This window comes from Stegodyphus dumicola, chromosome 10, assembly GCF_044657685.1.
Source record: "Stegodyphus dumicola isolate Sdum_Otavi_A_Nest chromosome 10, ASM4465768v1".
Taxonomy (NCBI): Eukaryota; Metazoa; Arthropoda; class Arachnida; order Araneae; family Eresidae; genus Stegodyphus; species Stegodyphus dumicola.
In genome coordinates this window covers 181,271,190-181,288,835 of record NC_140777.1, presented here as the reverse complement: position 1 = coordinate 181,288,835, position 17,646 = coordinate 181,271,190, and the positions used below count along the sequence as shown (strand labels likewise).

At 33.0% G+C, this 17,646-nt stretch overlaps 1 protein-coding gene across 1 annotated transcript in view; it reads right to left on the bottom strand.

Annotated features, from left to right (window-relative positions):
- gny (ALG6 alpha-1,3-glucosyltransferase garnysstan) overlaps nucleotides 1–17,646 on the bottom strand; it is a 51,048-nt gene that overhangs the window by 27,127 nt on the left and 6,275 nt on the right. The window contains exons 3-5 of the mRNA XM_035358064.2: nucleotides 13,822–13,911; nucleotides 4,026–4,114; nucleotides 3,855–3,937 (exon numbers count right to left, since the gene is read on the bottom strand). Of these exons, the coding sequence (XP_035213955.2) occupies nucleotides 3,855–3,937; nucleotides 4,026–4,114; nucleotides 13,822–13,911 (262 nt within the window). The remainder of the gene's footprint in view (nucleotides 1–3,854; nucleotides 3,938–4,025; nucleotides 4,115–13,821; nucleotides 13,912–17,646) is intronic.

The window sequence follows — 17,646 nt, the reverse complement described above, 5'->3', positions numbered from 1 at the left end:
TTCCCAATCCACCCACTGTAAACAACATTCTTCAGGTATCCTAAAAGCCAAAAATGACACAGGTTTAGTCGGGCGAATGTGGCGGCCACCTTGTTGAAAAATGGTGGCTTATGATTTTATGAGCATTTAGCAGCTGTTTGAGAAAAGTAGCAATATTCGGAGGAGCGCCATCTTGAATGAATATTGTGCGATCCAAACAATTACGCTGCTGAATTGCCTAAGGACACGGTTAAGCAAAAATGCTTCATATTCATATAAAATTCTTCATTGCATTAACAGCTATCAAGGAAGTTCTGGACATTAAAAGGCATAAAATCATCCCCATGGCCACTTACGGCCTGAGGAAAATTATAGATAAATTTGAAGAGACTGGTTTATTTGACATGAAACGAGGTAGAAGATGAAAACCAGTTACGGCGGTGGCAGTGGAAGATGTGGCCACAATGTTACAAGAATAGACAAACAGTGATGCACGGGGAATTGGACGAATGTTGGATATGCCTTTTAGCACAGAGCGTAATGTCCTATGGAACATCTTGTGCTGTTACCCATGCAATATAACTTGTGTGCAGAAGTTGCTACTTGCTGACCTAGATACACGTGAGTCGTTTGGACAATGATTTCTTGCTCAGATGGACAATAGATGGGTAGGGAACATTCTATGATCTGGCAAAGCCCATTTCCATTTGCAAGGTTCTGTAAATACTCAAAATTGCAGGATACTGGTCATTGAGAATCCGTTCCCACTACAGTCATGGCCTCTTCAGTCGAAAAAGGTCCCTGTGTGGTGAGGAATAATGTCAGCGTTTGTCATCGGTCCGTTCTTTGAGATCACACCTGTGGGTCCCGTTAACTGCATTGTTTTTGTCAAGCAATATGAAGCATTTTTGCTTAACCGTGTCCTTACGGCAATTCAGCAGCATAATTGTTTGGATCGCACAATATTCATGCAAGATGGCGCTCCTCCGAATATTGCTACTTTTCTCAAACAGCTGCTAAATGCTCATAAAATCATAAGCCACCATTTTCCAACAAGGTGGCCACCACATTCGCCCGACTAAACCTGTGTCATTTTTGGCTTTTAGGATACCTGAAGAATGTTGTTTACAGTGGGTGGATTGGGAATCTGGTTAACTTGAAGGCAAGCATCACACACCACATTCATAGCATCAGCACAGATACCCTCTGAACTGCTACGGAACATGCGGTGTTTGTTTCATGATGCTCCTCTTTTTCTCTTATCATTATGATTGTTTTTGTTGTACACACATATTCTTTGAACTGTTCACTGTTAACACGTACGACAGGCGAAAAGATGTGTCTATTATTTCCTTTTGGCGAACAACATTTCAAATGTTTAACATTTAGGCCTTACCCTGATAGTGCTGTCTATCGGCACATTTTGGAACTATTTTTTTCCTTCGGCAAACAAAATTCCATTGCCTCACGATTGTTCTGGTAAAATATGAAGTCATTCAGACCGGTAAGTTTTAAAGTTAGAGTGTTTTGAAATCACAGCTTTAATTATAATCACCCTGTATTTTATTACATCCAGTTAATAAAAAATATAATTAACAAACAAAAACAATGCAGTTAACGGGACCCACAGGTGTGATCTCGAAGAACGGACCGATGACAAACGCTGACATTATTCCTCACCACACAGGGACCTTTTTCGACTGAAGAGGCCATGACTGTAGTGGGAACGGATTCTCAATGACCAGTATCCTGCAATTTTGAGTATTTACAGAACCTTGCAAATGGAAATGGGCTTTGCCAGATCATAGAATGTTCCCTACCCATCTATTGTCCATCTGAGCAAGAAATCATTGTCCAAACGACTCACGTGTATCTAGGTCAGCAAGTAGCAACTTCTGCACACAAGTTATATTGCATGGGTAACAGCACAAGATGTTCCATAGGACATTACGCTCTGTGCTAATAGGCATGTTTTTATTCAAAATATTTCTCAACTTATTTTACTCATCTCTACAATAACTGTATTTAATCATTGTATCTTAGATCACATTGTTTATAAATATTCTTTAATACATGGCTGTTTTAAGAATTCAAAATTTGTTGAACAATGCAGCAATAAACATTAGCAGCATTATGCTACTAAAATAGGTTTAGAATTCATTTGGATTTTAAAGCATGATTTTCCATTTGTTTTTAATATTATGTTTCAGAACAGTAAATGTCATAATTACAAATATCTGAACTTAAAATACATCCTTTATTAAAATTCATACATGAGAGAATTTAAGACTATGAAATGTAAGTTAGTCCTCTATCATAGCTATCCAGAAAATTATCAATATTTACTGATGTCTAAAATTGTGGATCTTGTGTAAACTGGGCTTGGTGATTTGATCTTCCATTGGTCTTATGTAAATTGGTCACACATTTATCCATTAAAATCGCATTTACCATTGAAATACCATTAAAATTTCATTTAACTTTTAAAGTACTGAAAAATGTAGGTAACTATTAAATTTTTTGATTTTTGCCTGCATCAATTAAATTATCATACAGTTTCTCATGTGTTTCATAGCTTCTTTAAACATTCTGAAATTCTATCATGAAAGTAATTACTTCATAATTTTTCTAATATAACTTATATGCAAAATTTCACGTAAATCCAACGAACAGTATTTTTGTGATACAGTCACAAATACCGAAAATCCACCGACCTGAAATCCTCATTGCCTCTCAAAATATAAACATTCAGTTTATAAGTTCCGGAAACCACAACACTGAATATGAAATATCGAAGAAAAAATACTTAACGAATGATGACGTCATAATTACCGAATAATAATAAGTCATAACGGAAATACCAAATTATTGACATGATGATAAAAATTTTCCCCCTCTAATATGCATTGAGGTAAAAAAGCAGACAATTCACTCAACTCTTCTTTCAAGTTCACAATTCTCGTTGTTGTATTTTCTGAGCTTTGTTATTTCACAAGATTATTTAGTGCTACCTTTTTTTAAAAAAATCCAGATACTTTGTGGATATTACGAAGAATTAAGAATATTTTAAATTTCAGCCTTTTCTATTACAATGACAGATAAGAAACGCACTCATGATTTTACTACTTGCAACATTGAAAAACATAAACTCGTTGCATTGACAGTAATGCAAAAAGTGCAAATTCTGCAAAAGATGGAGGCAGGTACTACTCCTTGGTTTAAAGCAGAATCGTATGGAATTGCAACACGATTGTATATGATATATGGAAAAATAAAGAAAAGCTGTCGAAATTTTACAGCAACAGTGATTCTAACACCGGAATCCAAAATCGGAAATCTCTGCATGAGGCGAAATTGGCAAACCTGTGTACATATAACACATATGTTGTGTACATATAATACAATGAATAATATATAACCAATTTATATATGTAATAATAATTTAATGCATATAATAAGTTATTGCAATAATGTATATAATAATTTAATTAAATGTATCTAATACGCCTTATTTATTTTGCCCTTTTAGTCTGAATATTATGATTTATCTTTTCTGTCCTGAAATCCGCAAAATCCCAAAATCCGCACAACCTCTGGTCCCAAGCTTTGCCAATTTCTGGACTTCTACTGTACAGGCAATCTCACTCACAGACAACAATTTACTTTTATACTCAGATGTACACTATAAGGCAGAAACTTGAGAATGCTTGAACATTGTATAAAATACAAGACATATAACATATTTTTATATTATTTACTGTGATTTCTACCTAGTCTCTATCTAAACTATTATAATGTACAACTTAACACTAACCATTCATTTTTATTTCTAGCAGGAAAAATCATTAAATTTGCTTGATTTTAACAGATATTACCTTATCCCTCAGTTTGAAAGGTCTTCGAATAAAAGTCCAGTATAGGATAACAGGGACATAGAACAGCAAATCTGCAGCTAAAACTGAAAGAAAAAATAATAATTACACAAAATGAAGTTGTGTTACTAATAATTTGAAATAACAAAATTATTGAATGTACAAACAACATACCAGTTGATCGCATGAATATTTTATGATGATAACTCTCATATCCTCTTGAAGTGTACAAAGCAACCCAGTCTGGATTTAACCATTTTGCACTGTAAATATACAATAATTATGTAATATGTAATAATACTTTTTTTATTGTGAAATTTTCTATATACTATTCAAGCATTCTGATCATTTTATATGGATTCTAATACAAATTAAGAAAATTTCAATTAAATTAAAGAAACTGCAGTCTCTATCTTCAGAAACACTGCTTACTTAGAATGCTTGCAGTCTTACTTAGAATATACTGCTTAAAAATGAGCCAAAATATCATGAACTAAATTAATTTCTTGCCATGCAAAAGGAAATTATTTCAGCCAATCACATGTTGAGCATATTCAGCAAACTTCTAATTTTATCGATCTCTTGGGTAGTTCCGCATTTTGCTCTGGGATTGTTGCAAAGTGCATTGCCCTCAGCAATACAAGAAAACGATTCCTGCTGATATTATATGAGAATACACTCAAGGCAAAAATGCATATCTGTTTTCCAGTAATCTTGGTAGTTTATTCTTACAGTTCCCATGCATAACATTAATCCCACAAATACAAACATTTTATCTTTTGCAGTTTCCTTCCAAGCATTAATTCTAAAATATTCCTTTGTTTCACGGCAACAAAATACTTTATGAACATAGTCAGTTTGAGCAATTACTTCATCCAAAATGTTTTCGGTAAATAAATGGAGAATATAATTGATTGTATTGTCACCTGAAACAAGTTGCAACAAACAATCTGATTTTGTGAAAGGAAATTGTTCCACTGTTGTAGGAGAAATCCATTTCCCAGTTTATATCTCCTACCACTGCCAGTGGATTTCCCAAATTATATTTCCTATCACAGCGGAATCATGCTGATGACATGACATCTCTTGCATGTCTTGCAACTCTTCACCTTTTTCTTCAGAATCCGAAACATCATGGGCACTTTGGGAAGGAATGAAATCTTCATTGCTGTCCTAACTAATATCACTCAGGTATTCGACTGAAAGCATAGCTAAAATTTTGTTATTTCATCATACGTTAGAGACTTACTAGATTACATTTTTCTTTTTTGGAGGCATGAAATTCCTGCAGAAATATTGTTTCTACAATCATATTAAAGTTTTTTTTAATAACTAATAAAGCTATAAATTCGAAACCAATTAAGCTTTACAATTAGCTTTTAACCTTTACTTCACACCAATGTCAGCAGAGATACTTAACATACAAAGAGTGTTTACATATTTTTTTGTAACAATTTTGATTTTCTTCATGAATTTAAATATTAATTTTAAAATACACACGTTACTGGCATCAAACTGGAATAAGGTTTAATTATAATCTACAGAATTGAAATATTCTTTTCTTTAAAATGTCACTGAAAAATAAACAATGGATCGAAGGCTATATTTTTTAGCTGTCTGAAGAGAATTATTCAATTATTAAAATAGATGTGAAAAGCATAGTTTTAATACTTCTACACGTAAAATAAGTGACATGATTGATATGAAAGGAAAAAAATGCCAAAGTTTACATCTGACTAGAAAAAAAGGCAAAAAAATGCACACGCAAAACAAGTACATACAGCTCTTATTAAATATCTCATGTTTTAAAGGAAAATCCAGCTTTTCTCCCAAAGAACTATTGCAAAATGTTTAAGTATCTCTATAGGACCTGTGAACAAAATTACAATTACAAAATCTGATTTAAAGCTAATCAAAACAAAAAAATTATGTTCATCGCCTTATGCTGAAACATGTTTATTAGCATAAGACTATGTGCTATGAAAATTATTTGTCAGGCGAAAATTTGAAATATATAGTTACAAATGATGAAGCTTGGTTATATTTATCTGATTGCAATAGAAAAAGATCGATTTACTAACGAAAAAGAAGAGAAAAACACTTAATATATTGGGTCAGAGAAAACAAGAAAAATTTTTCAAAAGGTTTTATGGTTTTTACTGGATTCTCTTATAACGGGAAAACTTAAAGGAAGTAGGAAAAAATATCAAAATTAATTCGGATTACAATCAGAAATATGTTTTAACACATTTTTAAAGAAATTCCATCTCTTTATCCAAACAATCTTCAATGTGTTCAATTCTCTCAGGATAAGGCTCTGAGCCATACCTCTAAATCTACTACCGGAATTGAAGTTATTTCCTTTAAATGCATCCAAGTCCCCTATGGATTTAAGGGGTTATTATTTGTCTTTGCATTTGGTCTTTAAAACAAGCTTTGGTACTTACGTATTAACGACACCACAGCTGCAGATTTGGCGGTTTTTAAGTGGCGCCAATCTACACCTAAAATTTTTGCGACAAACAAATTAAAACACATTATTTAAAATCAAAGCAGTCAATCAGATTCTGGTGGAAAATGGGCCGATGTAGAGTTTAACATAGATTCAAAACAGACTCAATTTTCTTTGACCCAATGCTGTCGCCATATGAACTCTGCTAAATAAGATTCTAAATTATGTCTCGCTGTACCCCTATGTCTCTTGTTCCTCCATTTAGCACTGCCCCACATTCTCTCAACTGTTTGTGTATGAACTCCTGTATCAGGATCAATAAAATTGTATTTATGATTAACTTAAGCATTTAGGAACCCATTTTCTATTCTATTTGTTTGGTAGCCTTTCCAACTCTCAGAATAAATTGTGCTATCATCTGATAACTGCATGCGAACAACAGGATTGCTCTTTAATGGCGCAACGTAAGTGCGGTGGCATTAATACGTAAGTACCCAAGCTTTTTGTAAGAGGCATCCCAAAACATTAGATGGACTCTGAAAGATTGTGAAAGAGGAGTGGAATAAAATCAACCTTGATGTCTTAAGAAAAGGACTTTTATCTTGGAAATCAAGATGTAATACACTGCTCAACAAAAGAGCTATGAGATTGAACATACTAGAAATAAAAGTCTAAGGTTTATTTTTATATAAATCTTTGCAAAATCGTTACAAAAAATGTGTGAAAACTATCTGTATAATGCCAACTGAAGCAGAAACTAAATGTTGAGGTGCAGTCAGATCTTGCAGCAAAATGTGGCTGATGTCATTCAAAAATTTCAAAGAACCTTCACTGTAACTAATACTGTGAGAATTCTATTATTTTAAATCATCAGAATTTCCAGCATATACCTTCAAAACTTCAAATAACAATACCTGGAATTTTATTTTGATTGGTTGAGCGGATAGGAAATTAGTAGTTCATATCTCGAGAAAGTTTTTATGACCAATCTGATCGGATTAGGTCTTAAAACTCTAAGCTTGACAAACAGGCAACGTGTAAATTGTATTTTTTTGACTATGACAACTCTGCTTTGTAACTGACTTCTTTTTTCCAATATAATACAACCTTGACTGTTTGACCAAATTTTTTAGATGCAAGTCTGTGCACTTACAGGCATTATAATATATATTTTTTAATGTACACTGCTAAAAAAAAATGGGACAGTTCTATATCTCCCGTTCTACTGGGCCGATTGACAAAATTCAAATTGCGTTCTTCATGTCTCGAAAGCGCGACTTAGGATATATATTAGATTTATATATAGCACTAATCTAACATAGGTATTTTGACACAAAATCGGACTTTTTCTGAAATAACATACCAGTTTTTTTTACATATTTCGATTCTATGACTCAAATTACGCCTAAATATGAAATTTTGTAAAATTTGGAGCGAAATTTACGGAGAAATTCACAAATTTATGCTGGCACTTTTTTTTCAATTTGCGCCAAGAATAGTTCACTTGGCGAGCTTCTTAATATATGGCAACCTAGTTTCCTTTCCCGTAAGAGGAAAAAAAGTCACCATCGTTCCTTTTTTCCAAATAATATTCTTTATATTATATTTTTAATTACAACTTATTATAAGTAATTTTTTCTTTTTCGAATTTCATTTTAATTGTTTAAGTTGCATATTGTTTTTTTTCGAATAACTGTTTTAAAAATTTCTATTTACCTATTCGAACTGCGTAAATAAAGGTGCAGCGTTTATTTATTTTTTTTTTCAAATAGTTTTCTTTATATATATTTTTTGTCATAGTTATTATTTTAGGTAATTTTTAAATTTTTATACTTTTATTTTAATTGTTTGTGTTGCATTCTCTTCAGATAATTGTTTTAAAATTTTCTATTTATTCCTTTGATCTGAGCATTTTAAATATATTTATTAATATAAATTTTCCAGAATTTGATTTTATTTATTTTAATTGCGTTTCTTTCGGAAGAATAATTTGTAACCCAGACTACGATGCGCTTGAAAACTGCATATATTAAAAGAGAAAATACAGTAAAGCACAGTTAACACGCCTTTCAATGTTCCGTTCAGAAAAGATATATATAAATAAGAGAGACATTTAACTTAGGGATGACTAGCATACACTGCTTTAAACAGTTTTAACATTGTGCCCATTGCTTTACACAATTTTATCCTACATTTGGTTTCTTAAAAAGTTATTCATATTTTAGTCAAATATTTTATTTTTGAAATCGCAAGAATCAAATATAAGATTAAAAGGTTTTAAATTTAAAAAAAAAAAAAATACTAATACTAAATTTTACGCAAAAATTTATTTTTTCTTCTCTTTTTCTTCGGGCATTCTACTTTATTCTTGCTCTTTTTCTTTACGCATTCTGCAAGTATATTAAAAAGCATACAACTTTTCGAAATATCTTGATATTTCTGACAATCATTTTCAATAAAGTTATCGCCTTCCATTTCATAAGGACCCACAAACGGCCGAGTGGTAAAGTCGCTGAACACTGGTAGTTCACTCTGGGGTTCCAAACCCGGTAAACAAGCTGGTAGCATGGGTGTTTTCGTGGATTTTCTCATGTGTACTGTTTATGACAGCTGGTTTCCCTTAGAAAGTTCTTCACAAAGTATTTGGTCAGAGCCTTTATCAGTCTTTAGAGGCTAAACATTTTGAAGGTATGAGATGAAAGGAAAGACAGGTTTCATCAAGAGGTTTTGGTTTATTTAATTATGACAAAGCACACTAGGGCTATCTGCCTAAGAGGTGGGATGCCTTCGTGGAGGACTTTCTAAGGGAAACTGGCTCGCATACACGTTACACATGGGAAAAACCACGAAAACGCCCATGCAGCCAGCCCATTCGCGGGATTCAAACCTCGGACTGAACTACCAGTGTTCAGCGACTTTACCGCTCGGCCGCTGTTTCATCAAGAAGGAAAAAAATGCCTTTAGGTGACATCCACATACAATACTGGATAAACTTCTGAATCTTCAAATAATTCGACTGAGAAAATCATGGGATTCTCCATTATGATACGATAAGATGTTCTATAATGTAATTTAAATTTATACAATCATATAGTCTAAAACCAGTCGCTCTTCACTTTAATCTGCAATGATATCGTTTTTGTCTTTTCTGCTAACACAAGCTCAATTGATGGTATTTGCTGGTGTACACGTCCAAGTGTTTTCTCTTTGAACGCCTAAATTCTTTGAAGTATCCTGAAAGTATATTCAAAAGCGTCCAACTTTCTGAAACATCTTGGTATGTCTGACAGCCAAGTTTCCCTGCAAATGTTGCTTACTTTTCTCTCTAATTTTCTTCTTTCCTTCTACAGGTTAGCCCACCAGCGGCCGAGCGGTAAAGTCGTTGAACGGGCTGGCTGCATGGGTGTTTTTGTTGTTTTCCCCATGTGTAACGTGTATGCGAGTCAGTTTTTCTTAGAAAGTCCTCCACGAAGGCATCCCTTCCCTTAGGCAGATAGCCTTAGTGTGCTTTGCCATAATTAAATAAACCAAAACCAAACCTTCTACAGTTATTTTCAGTGCTCACACAAAAAAACTAAGATTTTTCGATTGCTAGACTTCCATAAATTTTGCATTCTTGTCAATTTTTTAAAATATCAATTGCATGAATTGCCTTTCAGCTGAAGACAGCTTTTCATTTTCTAGTCATTTTAACTATAAATAAAGTTTAAAGCGAAGTCCAAAGGATAAATATTTTAATTAAAAAGATTTTTGCTGAATGACAAAGAAATAAAAGTCCAGCAGGGTTTATTCTGTACCACCGAGTGACCCGATTCTTATATCGGCTGAAACAATCTAAATCATATTAAAGATCATGTTTTTTTTATACAATCTATAATGCGAGAGAAAAATTAGCTTCTTAAAACATTCTTTCTAAGAGAATTAATATAAAAGATTATATTTTTTTAAAGCTGGGACTTGAACCAAACTGTCAAACTTTTAAAGTTTAATTTACATGGTGGTTATAATTAAAGTTTCAATTTGAAATGGTCATAAAAGGAAAACTGCCGTACCAAATGTTATCAAACTAAAAAAAAGAGTTAAAAAACTCACCACCAGGGAAAATGGCGCTGTATACAATATTGTTAAATGAAATAAGACATGAAAACATCTGTTTAAAATGTGTTTAGTATTTTCCGAAACGTGTTACAAAGCATGTTCAATGTAACGTCCAGCATTTTTCGAAAGCAAGTTAAATCCTGTTACTGCATTCTCAACAGCAGCTCTTAGCATATCAGGAGGAATGTTACGGACATGTCAGTGTATCACATTGTTCATTTCTGCCAAATTGTTTAGATTTTCACCATAAAGTGCTTTTGAGATAACCCCATAGCCAAAAGTCACAGAGGTTGAGGTCTGGTGGGAAGAGGGGAAGTGTTGGCCTATAAGACGTTCATTTGTGAAATGTTGCCTAAGTAACTGTGCGACACACGTGAGGTGGGACCCAGCCCTGCATAAAAATCATAGTATCTATAATGCCACGTTACTGCAGTTCATGTATCACGAAACATTTTAACATTGACTCTAAGTGAGCTGCAATCACAGTGGTCCAGCTGTCGACTGCTCTTCAGAGAAAAATGGTTCGGTTATAAAACTAGCTGTCATTCAACACTAACGGTGTGGAATGACTGCTATGCAATCGAATGCAGTAGGAGAATGCAATGGAACTAGATAGATAACACGAGGGATTCCTTTGGCCCAAATCGATTAAAAGCGTTTTGAATCAGTATCTTCATGTTTTAGTGCCGAATTCAGGCTTCAAAAATTACAAATTAGCGATCTGTAAGAAAACGATTTCCAGATTGAACGCACTTGTGCGAGTGATTTGCAATCTCACATTTTCTAATCGCTAATTTGTGGTTTTCACGGACGAATTTCTCACTTACACGGATGGCGCACTCGACTTTTATCGAATTCAATGCTTTTAAATGGTAATTTGCCTACTTCAAAGTTTCTTAAGGGTATACAACATATTAAACCCGTGTAACAAAAGGTTAAGTTAGATTCAGACTCATATTTCGTTTAACAATATTGCATACAGAGCCATTTACCCCCTGGTTGTGAGTTTCGAACTTCCTTTTTTTCGCGGAAAATAAATTCCCATGACCTCCTTTACACGATTACCTAATTTGATAACATTTGATCCAGTAGTTTTCCTTTTATGACCGTTTCAATGTGGAACTTTAATTATAACCACTCTGTATATTATTAAATTTTAATATGAAGCTATGCGTTATATGTATACCATGCGTAAATTTTTCGCTTTTATGGAAAAATAAAGAATCGAAGCAAATATACTTAGGAAAATGGACCAAAACTGAGAAAATTTCCCCTTCCTCCGAAAATAAAATATTGAAACTCCGACCTTGAATTTATTGGGTTATCGAAATATTTAATTTGATTTAGTATATATTCACTGTATGTTAATAAAGTAATCAGAGTGTAATAAAAATGGATTATAGAATTTACGCTGATGCAAATTTTGGTCTGACTGCACAACATGTAATGGAAGAGAAGGCTTGTAGAGATCTGGGTGTTTTCGTGGTTTTCCCCATGTGTAACGTGTATACGAGCTAGTTTCCCTTAGTACGTCCTACATAGGCATCCCTCCCTTTAGGCAGATAGCCCTCATGTGCTTTGCAATAATTAAATAATCCAATCCTTAATTAAATATAATTGATTTGTAACTTCTACTAGAACTGACGGTAAGAACTGAAGTGCAAATGAATAATATCGTGTGCAATCTTGATTAATATAAAATTTAAAATATTTGCAATGACAAATATTTGCATTCAGACAGAAAGTTTTTTGAAATATTTGCAATTACTTTATAAGAAGGATTTATTAATAACCGTAATAATTACTTATTATATTACTGATGATTAGGATTCAGTTCTTGACAATTACATTCTAAATTAGAATTTTAAGGATATAATGAAAATACGCTACGCACAAAAATACATTTTAGGATAAAAATGAGTTGATTTTGTATGTTTTAAAACTTTTTCAATTCATTTAATAAACATCGTATCCTTGTTGTTAATTGAATCAGAATGTTGGGTGTTGTTTATATAATTATTCTTACTTGTCCACGGAATCTGCTGACTTATCCAGCGATTAAGTAGCTGCAGATCATTTCTACATAACCATTGAACTTCCATTAATTCAGTCTCTAGAGGGTTGTATGTTTATATCATAATTTGACTTTTATAAAAATGATTATTCTAAATCTTATGTTTCTATAAAAATATACTGTGCTTTAAAAATGTGGATGATAGTATCAGCTACTTCAAAAGCAACAGTTTGTTTAGAAATAAATTATGCAGTTAATGTCATAAAATTCAAATAAACATCAAATGAAAATTCTCAGTTTTAGACAATTTGATTTAAACGAAGTAAAGTAGCAGACGATAAAACGCCGAAGGTAAAAATTTACTCTTATTTTAAAAAAAAAAAAAAAAAAGATACGGAGAAATTTTAAAAAATAGTTAAAAATTTGAATAATATCATCTATATTTAAAAAAAAATAGCTTTTCATATAGTATTAATAAATATTTATTACGCGTCATTGAGGGAAAAAGTGTCATATAATTAATTTTCCGTAAAATTGTACTTGAAATTTAAGGTTAAAAATAGCTGTGGCAATTCACTGTAACAAAAATCCATAGACCACATTTGCTGTTATTATCGCTCAAAAAAATGATGCCAAATTTCAAAATGCGTAAATATGTAAATTCGTGTATATCTTAGATAAGTTTGAATAAAAAAGTCTAATTTTTTGCAGATATGCTTAAAAATACACCTACTTTAAGATGATGGTAAAAATGTTATAGGTTATAATTCAAAATTTTTTTCGAAAAATTTATAAAAATTACTTAAAAATAGAAATTTAAAAAATAAAACACAAAAAATGGGTAAATTTTATTTGGAATGAACCTAAATTTCGAAATGTGAGAGAAAAAATCAAAAAAGTTTAATAAAAAAAGAGATATTAATAAATATTTGCCAAATTCAATTAAAATTGAGGAGCTAAAATTTTGAGAGCTAATATTTTAAAAACTACTTGTACGATTTTTACAAAACTTGGTATTCTGGCATAATTTGAGTCGTAGAATCGAAATATGGAAAAAAATTGGTGTTTTTTCAGAAAAAGTCCGATTTTGTGTCAAAATAGCTATGTTAGAATAGTGCTATATATAAATCTAATATAAATCCTAAGTCACGCTTTCGAGACATGAAAAACGCAGTTTGAATTTTGTCAATCGGCCCAGTAGAACGGGAGACATAGCACTGTCCCATTATTTTTCTTTTTTTTTTTTAAGCAGTGTACATATATAGTTTTCCTGCTTGGCTAGTTGAGAGCTGAAGTGAACTGAACTATTTTAATATATAAAATGGTATTGGTAAAATGGTAACATATAAAATGATTATTTCTGAATACCACAGTAAAGTATAATACACTAATACACAGAAACTTACAGGTACCCACATATCATACTATGATATGCAGTAAGTGGAGGATAATCCAAGCCCCAGTATAGAAGATCATTCTTGGTGGAATTTTTGTACCTAAAATCAATAAAAGAAAATTATAATTTAAGTCATATTACAGCCTACATTATTAATAATCCTATTTAAATAATATCTACATTTACATGCAAGTAAAAGTAAATTTCAGAGATGAAGATGGATGTATTCAATTTTTGAAGAATACAATGCTAACTTATGTCTCAAGATATACCAATTAAAAAAAAAAAAAAAAAAAAAAAACTGATATTAAAAAAAGATAATATTATATCAATACTATTTCAAGTTCCTATCAAAAAGAATTAGTCCCTCAATGTAGACTGATGTATATGTGTTAAATGAAAGTAAAAGCCAATAAGAACATCATGTTAATTTTGAGCATAATTTCAGAGGTGACAATTTTTCCTTGCAACCCAATGTATTAAAGCAACAGTCCTGATGCAGTTTGATGATTTTTTTAAAGAAAAAAAAAAAAGACAAAAACTGTAGTAGATTATTTACTACATACAAACATTTACATTTTAATTTGGTATTTATCTTGAATATCGATAAGTAAAGCTGCTTACAAGCAGGTTTTTGTTTTATATTTATTTACTTATTTTAGTCAAAATTTTGTGGTTATTCCTTTAAGAATATAACCATTGTTCCCTTTACTGATTTTGCAGCAAACTACTGTATTCCTGTAGTAAATTTAATATTTCATTACAAGCTAACCCACAAGCATATACACTGACTACCAATAAGTATTTGGACACCTATGCAAATGACGATATCTGCAGTCCTAACGTACGTCACGGACTCCGCCAGTGTATATCGTGTAGGAAACAGCATCAGCTTTAGTCGCATGCAAGATGCCTCGCAGTTCGGAGCTCTCCGATTTCCATAAAGGTATAATTATCGGGTATCACAAATATGGCTGATCCTTAAGGGACATATCTAGCGATCTAAAGTACCCAAAATCGACAGTGGCCTATGTGATTAAGAAGTGGAAGGTGAGCGGTAATTGTCGGAATGTGCCCCGAGTCGGCAGACCAACGAAACTGGGAAATAGAGACCGACGACTGCTGTCCAGAGAAATACGGAAGAACCGCACCCAACCGATTGCCCTCACCCACGAGGTGTTTCAACAGGCATCCGGGAGTATTGTTTCAATGAATACCATCCGTAAGGAAGCACATCTGCTTGGTTTTCATGGTCGTGCTGCTGCCCATAAGCCTTTGATCACAAAATCCAACTGTGCTGCTTGGTTAATGTGGTGCAAAGCACATCGAAATAGGACCGTAGATCAGTGGAAACGGGTTCTTTGGAGTGACGAATCAAGGTTCACCCTTTACCGTTCAGATGGCAGGGTCTGGGTCTGGCATCTACCTGGAGAACGTCTCCTGCCAGAATGCACTGTGCCAACAGTCAAGTTCGGCGGAGGTGGAATTATGGTCTGGGGATGTTTCTCCTGGTATGGGCTGGGATCCTTGGTCCTCATTCATGGTAAGCTCAACTCCGATGCCTACTGCACTATTTTGGATGACAATGTGCTTCCTACGTTGTGGCAGTTTTACGGGTTGGACCCCTGTTACTTTCAGGATGACTATGCCAGTTGTCATGTTTCGACGTTAACCAAGGCTTGATATGGTGTCAATGGAGTTCATCGAATGGACTGCCCTGCCCAGAGTCCAGACCTGAGCCCTATCGAGAACCTCTGGGACGAGTTCCATCGCCGAATTCAGGGGTGCACTACCCGTGCAAAATCGGTGAAGGAACTTCTATGTCTTCTCCAAGCCGAGTGGAAGAAAATACCACTAGCTGTCATACAAAGACTTGTGGAAAGTATGCCCCGGAGGGTCCACGCTGTAATTACCTCTCGTGGAGGTTCTACCAACTATTGATTTTGAATAAAGTTAGATTTCCTTTCTATCACAGGTGTCCAAATACTTATTGGTAGTCAGTGTACTTTAAAACAGAGTTTAAAAAAAAATTATTACGATTTATTTTAAAAAAAAAATTAGAATGTGGATTACAACAATAAGAATGCATTTCAAAATAGCAACATTACTTGTTAAAAATTAAGGATTGAAATATGGTTGTCTGAAGAATTGTTATGTGGGCTCTTAAAGTTTGGTTGAAAGTTTTGATCTTAGCTTAAAATTTAAAATTTTGGCTGAAAGTTTTGGAAATTTTGTGACTACTACAGTACAAAATTATCTAATACCCAGATTTCATGCCATCATTTTTTTTTAGACTTTTTCATATGTGCTGAATGCACGCACGGTAGACAGTTTTCCTTAATAAAGCATATAAAGGGACCGGGTTTTTAAATTCACTTCAGCACCAAGTAAAACTCCTTCGTGTTGAAGAAACAAAAAAATCTGTATATGATCAATAATTTGGCTCAGGAGTAGCCTTACTGCTTGGCATACATCTCAAAATTAAAACATTATATTGCTGATTTTACGCCTACTGAATACCAAACAATCCTTACGTCAACCTAGAGAATTATTTTTTTATGACTGTCAACTCCCGGCAGCTTGAGAAATGACTTACACGGCAATGTCTAAAATAATTCTTATTTTAAATATCAGTAATCGAAAACAAAACAGCACAATAACATTTTATGCTGATATAACACCGGGTGACAATTACAAACTTCAGCCAACTGTGCTGTGAAGTGTCAAATGTATTGACATGGAGAAATTTAAAAGAAATTTCTAAACACAGATTTTCTAAATGATACTCATTGGTTATTTAGTGTTGTTTGAATTTAGAAAAACTGATTTATTGTTCTGATAAAAATCTCTTTTTGGGACGTGGCAGATGATGATCTACTGGCCATCACCTGCCCTGCGGTGTGTGTTGTTTTGCTATCTATAAACTATTCTTACAACTCGAATTTGTTTATGACCATGAAAAAGTACCACCTTCAAAATGTGTGAGAATTTATTTTATTGGAAGCCAGATAAGCCTTAAGCGTACATGAGAAATAGATGTAAGTATATAATAGAAAAGTACGTAAAAAAGTATTGCTGCCTGTATATGGCATTCAGATCTCCCATAGAAGGTGTTGTAGCACCCATCAACTGTGTGAGAAAAGTTTCGATTTGAGCCAGAGTTGGCGTGGGTTTTGAGAATGTAGTCTAAAGAGCTGTGTAACTGTACTATGTAATATAATGTACATAATTAAATGTGTTTATTTAAAATGTGGAGCAATTTTGAAGGAGCGTACTTCACATTTTTTTGGAGAGGAAATGGTCTACGCACTATTTGATTCGCTTCAAATTCGCACAATATGGCACCGTGCTTCAGCAAATATTAAAATAAATGACCTAGTAATCATTAAGGAAGATAACTCACCCTCCTTAAAATGGAAACTGGGACATATCACCGAAATTTACACAGTTAATGATTACAGAGTTAATCTTGTAAAATTAAAAACTGCTGATGGAGAATTCAAGAGACCCATTCACAAGCTATGTGTATTATCAATAGACAGTTAAGTATCATGAAAAATTTTGAACTTTAACTTGATATTCATTTTGAATTTTTGAAATTTTAATGTTACTATGTTTATTAATTAGTTATGTTATTAATTTTGTGTAATTCATTGTTTACATCTATATGTTATTTTAGGCTTAGTATTACTCATTTATATACATGAACTATTTAATATAGAAATTATATGTTTACTAAGAATAATATAAGTAATAATTTCATGTAAGAGGTAGTTTGATGTCTTAAACAGTCATCCATGGGGAGTATGTTCAGATTTCCTATACAGGGCGTTGT